We start from the raw sequence: 7,116 nt of genomic DNA, 5'->3' as shown, positions 1-7,116 counted from the left end.
ATTTCAAAATATCATACCATTGCAAATTTCAAAATACCATATATATCAGCCGATGTATCAGTATTGGATATTTTTTACTCCCTAGTATCCGTATTGGCAACTGCAAAAAATCCATTGAGGTCCATAGTTATAACGCTAATAAATATATCACAATGAAGATGCCAAACAATATTTCTCTCTAGTGGATGACAAATATAAATTAGCATAAAATTGAACATTTAATTGATAACAATATTAGTAGTGATAGTGGTGAAGGTGGTGGTGATGATATGCAACATTTGATCACCTGCATAGAGGTATGGGAATATAAAGTATTTTGTATACTCAGATAAAGAGAAAAGACAAACATTTAGATTTGAAAACATAAGATGTACTTTAACAAACAAGTTTCACATTACATATTTGAATAGAACAAGTTCCTATGATAAATAAATACACAAGCAATACACAGTCCCCTTTCAACTTAATGCAAAATCAGAAAACCAGTCTTGATTCACGTTTTGTCATCTCCTCCTCCTCCTCCGAACTAAGGTCATTGTTTCTCAACCTGCAAAAAGGAAAAAGCAACATTAGTCATTAACAATGCAGCGTTAGTTTGGAATGACAAAGGAAGATGTGACCAAAATAACTTTCTCTTTGTTCCAGAATAGGATGCAATGTTTACAGCAACAGTTTTTCATAGCACTTAAAATTATCAGCACAATCATGCATTGCCCCAAAAAAAGCAGGATGTAAACAACCGCTACATACATCAACTAACCACAAAAAACAGTGGCAACCTTTGTATTTGTGAGAGCATGGCTCAATATATATACATCACATACCATATTGATTTCACATGTGTATTGTGTTCCAGGGCTTGAACCAGACTTTCCACTCCTGTTTTGGTTATGCAGTTTTCTGTCAGCCTTTTACAGGAAATGAAAGGGTGGGGCAGTATAAGCACGACTGTACAGTGAGCACTTGAATGTCAGATCAGACATAGGGTGAATACAAATGTCTGGTTGCCTCTGATTCTTACCAAAGCTCTTCCAGTGACGAGCTGTTCTTGATAATGTTGGCGAGGGCACAGGCTCCTGCATTCCCTACACCATTACCTACCAGGCTGAGATGACATAAAGTGAATTTTATATTAAAGTAGTGTGTAGCGACAGGACAATGAATTGCAGATAAGCAAAACCAGCAGAGATTTATATCATGCAACTACCAGAAACATTTTGTACAACTGATATACATTTTTGGTCATAATGCACTTGTGGTCATAACACATAAGGGCAGCATAGTTAAATACCTTTATTATCTCGGCCAAGAGGTTATGTTTTCCTTTTAGCAGGATTAGAACTACACAACTGATTTCCATAAAACTTTGTGGAGGGGTGGGGCAAGACCCATGAAAGACCCAGTTAAATTTTGGTGCTGATCCGGATCATGAATTTGTTTTTCATTATCTTTAACGTTAAGAGATCGGGCATATTTCTAAATTTTCATTGATTTGTCAGAGAATAATTTATGGATCTTGATGAACATTATTTATTATATTTATCCTTGTGTTATTTAATGGCGATGAAATAAAAATCAAGATGTCTTAATGTGGTTTTATGAGAGGACTTTTGGAGAGGACTTTTGGGCCTTGGCGGAGATTTGCACTCTACTGAGTGTTATTCTAGTATTTTTAATACATTTTCCACACCATCTTAATTCAAATAATATTTAAAGCAGTGTGCCAATAAGTGAAGCAAATATTACCTAAACCAAGTCAGAGATTGACTATTCTCTAGTGCTCTCGCCATGGCCTCTGCTCCTGCATCACCTATCTTATTGCCCCAAAGCCTGGGAATAGAAGAAAGAATAGTAAATGGAAATGCATCACCAATAAGATCATTTTTTTCAAGGATGATTTCAGGATTATTTTTACCCTAAAAACTTGAGTGAATGATTGACTTCCAGCCCCTCTGCAAGCTGCTTTGCTCCTTCTGCTGTTATATTGTTGTTACCCAGCCTGAAAGAAAATGTTCATTTGCTTATATTTTCATACTACACAGATTGCATTATTAGGGTAGATTCACACAAGTGCCACATGTAATGACTGTTGAAAACACTTTATGTGCTGACCTTAGAGAGAGGAAATCCTGCTTGGTCTTTAGAAGAAGAGAAAAGTGCTGAGTGCAAGCATCAGTTAGGTTGTTGTTGAAGAGCCTGGTGAAAAAAAATGTTTATGGAAGGTAATTGGAAGGAATTGATCAAATGTCATTGGTAATTTCATGGTGGTCTTATAAATCAGTACATACGCAATTTTCTTGAAGTTTTCACACCGGATAACTTTAGCGATCAGTTTGCTGATGCCCTGATCAGTGATGTTGTTATTTCTGAGGCTGATGAAGAAAAAATAAATGACACTCAAGCTTAGTATTCATTTTCAGCTTTGTTGCCCTCAGTGAAGTAGGGAGAGCTTGTTAATGAAAATTTGTTTTTTACAGCTAAATAAATGACCAAATCATCTGTAATTTCATACTCACTACAGGGAATTACAAATGTGCATGCAGGGAAGAAGCTGCTCCACTCCAACATCACCTACAGAGTTGTTGTCCAGCTGGAGGCCGACAGGGTTCCTTAAGTGCTGGAGCACATAGGCCAGTGCAGTGCACTCTACCGGACCAATGTTACAGTAGGTCAGTTTCAGGTGGTCCACATCCAGCTTACTGATAGCATCTTTGGCAATTCTGCTCTCCTGCATCTCATAGATGCATTTGATAAGCCAGACAAAGCCCGGCATGGCGTGCATGCTCTTTTTCTCCCCAGCTACAGGTGGAGGGATAGACTTAAAGTGTTTTTGCATGCCTTTGGACAGGCACCGAGAAACCTGTTTGATCTTTTTTTCAATCATATCACTGAGGCAGCAGTGGATCCATAGGCTTCGATGGCGATGGGACAGTAGTCCAGACACAAAGGTGGCTGTGATTTGAAGATTTGGTCTTTCAGCTGCTGAAGTTTCTGTCCCTTGAGTCTGCTCTTGTTGGTCATTGCGCAAGCAGGCCCCGAAGCATTTGCCCCTCTGACTCGTCTCTCTTACTTCCTGCAACTCGAAGAGCTTGAGGATAGTCGCACGTTCAGTGTTACTTGACAAAACAATGTACAGAGCAGCAAAGAAACACTGCATTGTCACATGAAGGAATTCATAGTGTTTACTGTTGGCGGAGGACATATCTTTGCTTTGAATGAGAAAGCCCATACATATATCCTTTTCAGTCACACCACATGTCTTCAGATCTGTACATGAGAAGATATAACAGGTGGTTCCTATCCCATCAAACGCAAGCTGTCCTAGATTCAAGACTGTTTTTAGGTGCTCCTGAAGCCAACCTAACCCCATGGTGTTCTCCAGGGTGCTTCGGCGCTGTAAAAAGTGCTGCAAGATCATCATGTAAATGTCTGTGATTGTTTGTAAACTGCCCTCTCCGCAGCCCAGCAACTCCTTATGGCACTGTGACACAATCCAGCAGAGAACTGGACTATGACATAGTCCAAGTAAAGCTGTGTTTGTCTGCAGGGACTCCAAAACCTTAGCAGCCACTGTTGGGTCACTGTGATGCTTCTTAACAAAACAATGAATCCCACTCGGGGAAAAACCTTTCAGGAAGACTTCTTTGCGAAGGTGTTTTCTCAGCAAAGGCCCCACTACATCTGGACGACTAGATACCACTTTCCACACCCCCTTCATTAGTGAACCTTGGATTAGGTTGAATAATAGTATGTGAACAGGTGCACGCTGGGTGGGGCAGCAGAGCCTGTGCTCGTCTGAAAAGCTCTGTTTGAGCTCATCCAGGCCATCGAAAGTGAAGAGGATGAGATGTGGGTGATCCAGGATGAATTGGAAAATCTCCTCCTGCTTCCTGTCTGGCCAGCAGCAATGCTGAAACAGCAGCTCTTGGACAGACAGTTCCCGGTGCTCCGAGTTCAACCTGCGACAACTGAATGGGAACAGAAGCAGGAAGTGCTGGAAGGCTGCCCCACGAGCCCAGAGCAAGTGCAGCCTCTGGAGTAGGGTGCTCTTCCCACAGCCCGCCTCACCAGACACCAGCACCGCGTCAGCCTCCTCATTCACTGTACCCACTGCACCAATTATGTGCTCTAGGCCCAAAGGTCCATGTGTATCAGGACAGTCATGAGCTAATTCCAGCTGGCCTTCAGTGTAGATGTCATCCAAGGACATGTGGCTGGTCCCTCCATAAGTACTGAGAAAACAGGACTGGGCAGACACAGAACTGCTCAGCTTCTTCTGGTACTTTAACAGCTCTGTAGAAAAAAGTCCACACATAAGATGAACTTCAAAAATGAAACAGGTCTTTTCACATTTCTGAAAGAGTCATTTCTATTTTTAAAAGCCACCACTGCTGTCTACATAATTACATTGCGTAATAGTTTTCAACATGCTTATGATAATGACCTACCTTTTGGTGGTGTCAGTTGCTCTTGGGTCAGTGAGGCTCCAGATCCCTGCTGCTGAATATAATGCAGTACCACCTTTGCCGCTGACTCACCCACTGATCTGACATGATCAAGCAAACATCTTGCCTGATTGACATATGAATGACAACAGGCCTATTATTAAAACGTTTCTTTGTTCCTCAAAATTACATATTCTCAACATTGTCATTAAAAATTCCCCTCGTGACCTTAAATAGTTTTAAAAGTAACTGTACTCCTTCCTTACACATTTTGTGATTTACATCTATGAATATGCTATTACCCGTCACTTCTCCTGCAGCTGATCCCTAACCCTAACCTGCCCACCAGATGACAGAATTGGTTTCTTGGGTTTGTGGCATCACATAAAAGGGGGGCTTAAATAAAAAACTTGTTTTTCACCAGAGGGTGACCTTAAGCTAGCATCCATGACATGAAGACAGGAAACACTGGTGAACAGTTACCCTGGATCTGTGTGAAGGTATCATAGTTGGTCCATGAGCAACTCTAAAAGTCACTCACTAGAGCCTGACTAGCTGTTTCCTAATGTAGTCTATCTCTGTGGAAAGCTAAGCTGCTGGTACTAGCTTCATATTAGCCTAACTAACTGTGTTGTCTTAAAAGCATACACTGTCGCGTTATAGTAAAGCTTGGGAATTGTACAAGTTTAAAAAAATACAGATGCAAATACAAACAATCATCAATCGGATGTTTGTTTGTTTTTTACATGTAATTTAGCATTTAAGGCAATTAATCCTCAGCGCATCCTGTAGAAAATCAATAATATCCCATCATATTAATTTACGGATAAACACGTTATTTTGTGGTTAGTATTTTTAATAAAGGTTATTTATAATATGGCATTTACAAAAAACTAAAATGATACACACAATTTCAGTGAAATCACTTTTTTTACAGCAATAGCTCACAGAAAAAAGCTGAAAGAGTGCATTTCCTGAGATGAGTACTGGTTATAATGCACTTCATGTTGGTACAGTAAGCAAACCAGCAATGTGGTAACCATAAATGGAGGAATTTGTCTGCGTTGTTATTTTCTCAACAACCACTCAGTTTGAGGCTACTTTGTGGGCAGTTTACTGAGGACACGAGGAAGTGAAGCATCGACAGTGACCTCTCGACTGTTCGTTCCATTAAAATGTACCAAGTTGTCAAAAAAAAACAACGATAACAGGACATTGTTATATATTCACTGTACCTGCTGAGAGGGGGTGTGTATAGGAAGCCGTATGTCATCACAGTCTTCTGAGGTGAAGTTTCCTGACACAGTCAGAGCCTCTAGAGCACCATCAATGCAGTCTTGTAGCTTGCCGATGAGGCTCGGCCTACGAATCAAAAGAGTTTGGGTCGCTGTGCTCTGACATGCTCCTTTCTTTTCGAGATCTAAACAGCCTCCTGAGGAGGAGAGTGCTGCCCCCTGCTCTTCTGGCACAACCTTTTTGAGAGCTGTGAGGAAAATTTCACAGGTATCCACACCCTTCGTGTAAACCAGGTCAAGCAAGTGTCTGGCATTGGTATACAGTGCTCTACCTGGTACTTGTATGTTCTGGTATTCCTCCCATACAAGCTCCCCCTGGGCCAACAGTAGATCCAGAACTCTTTCCAGACGTTCTGCTGAGCCACTGCTGCACAGTGCATGCAGTATCTCTGTCCGTTGTTTCAGCACAAGTTCCTGGGCAAACATGCTTGTGACTGCCTGCTTCCATTTCTAAAGATGTCCAACAAGAACATCTGCTGCTTCCAGTATCACAACCTATCACATGTCATCTTGTTCCTACCTTTCCTCCCGAGTTTCATTCATTTTGTACCTGGACATAAAATACAGCAGAATCAGTATTCTTAACACCATATCTTGTTGTTGGTTCATTCACTTAGTTACTCACTAAATTACTCACATTAGAGTTTTCACAGCGCAAAGCTTCCAGTCCCACCATCTGTCCTTTAGGCACTGAATGTAAGGCTTTTCCTCTTCCTCATTCCACAACTGAAAGCGAAACTTGTACTGCGACAAATGTCCCTTTTGTTAAAGTGAAACTAAATTGATGCCTGCAAATGAAATACACTTTCAAGACCAACTGGACACATGCATGCATGTGGACATCACAATACAGGGATTCAGTCTCATCTCTTCAAAATAGAAAAGCTCTTATGTTGACAAGAAACACCACCACAAATACATTGGATGGAAAAATGTTCACGTCAGTAGCTCTGTGTTGGTTGCAATTTGCTCATGCAACCACTTGATGGAACTATAACATAATATATCTTTGTAAAATTACATAAACAGTCAGTTGTTTTACAAGGATGATAAAATCTGAAAATATAATCATATTGTTGTGATAGTAATTCTACTGTGTTACAATTAATTATATTGTTGAACCAAGACAACCTGGACAATATGCTGTGTAACTGATGTAAACTTCAAACTGTGGATACTGTATATCCACCCGCCAATGCTGAGTGGTTTATAACTGTAAGAACTATTTACACAAAGGGATGAATTACATATACGCCCAGATTACAGAGGGAAATGCTTATTGAAAGGTAGATACCACTAATGGAAGCAAAAGAAGAATGATAGGATTGATAACTGAAACTAATGAGGAACTGGAATGTGACAGCATAAGTTAGTTG

General features: G+C 40.5%; 1 protein-coding gene across 1 annotated transcript; it reads right to left on the bottom strand.

Annotated features, from left to right (window-relative positions):
- Window positions 1-348: 348 nt before the first annotated feature.
- Window positions 349-6,505, bottom strand: nod2 (nucleotide-binding oligomerization domain containing 2). Its single transcript, XM_020079852.2, has 11 exons — window positions 6,378-6,505; window positions 5,681-6,290; window positions 4,449-4,572; window positions 2,517-4,293; window positions 2,289-2,372; window positions 2,113-2,196; window positions 1,916-1,999; window positions 1,747-1,830; window positions 1,022-1,105; window positions 825-908; window positions 349-547 (listed from the first exon to the last, which is right to left on the bottom strand). The coding sequence occupies exons 2-11, from the start codon at window positions 6,164-6,166 to the stop codon at window positions 475-477; spliced, it is 2,964 nt and encodes a 987-aa protein (XP_019935411.2). The 5' UTR covers window positions 6,167-6,290; window positions 6,378-6,505; the 3' UTR covers window positions 349-474.
- Window positions 6,506-7,116: the final 611 nt, after the last annotated feature.

Source organism: Paralichthys olivaceus, chromosome 1 (assembly GCF_024713975.1).
Source record: "Paralichthys olivaceus isolate ysfri-2021 chromosome 1, ASM2471397v2, whole genome shotgun sequence".
Taxonomy (NCBI): domain Eukaryota; kingdom Metazoa; phylum Chordata; class Actinopteri; order Pleuronectiformes; family Paralichthyidae; genus Paralichthys; species Paralichthys olivaceus.
Note: the sequence above shows the minus strand (reverse complement) of the source record. Positions and strands in the feature narration are given on the sequence as shown.

Bases quoted from the DNA above. Each gene is read 5' to 3' on its own strand.
- nod2 (XM_020079852.2), bottom strand. From the start codon at position 6,166: ATGTTTGCCCAGGAACTTGTGCTGAAACAACGGACAGAGATACTGCAT. The intron at 4,573-5,680 runs GTACAGTGAATA...TATGTCAATCAG, and splicing joins TACACACCCCCTCTCAGCAG to GCAAGATGTTTGCTTGATCA. The intron at 1,831-1,915 runs GTAAAAATAATC...TTCTATTCCCAG, and splicing joins CATTCACTCAAGTTTTTAGG to GCTTTGGGGCAATAAGATAG.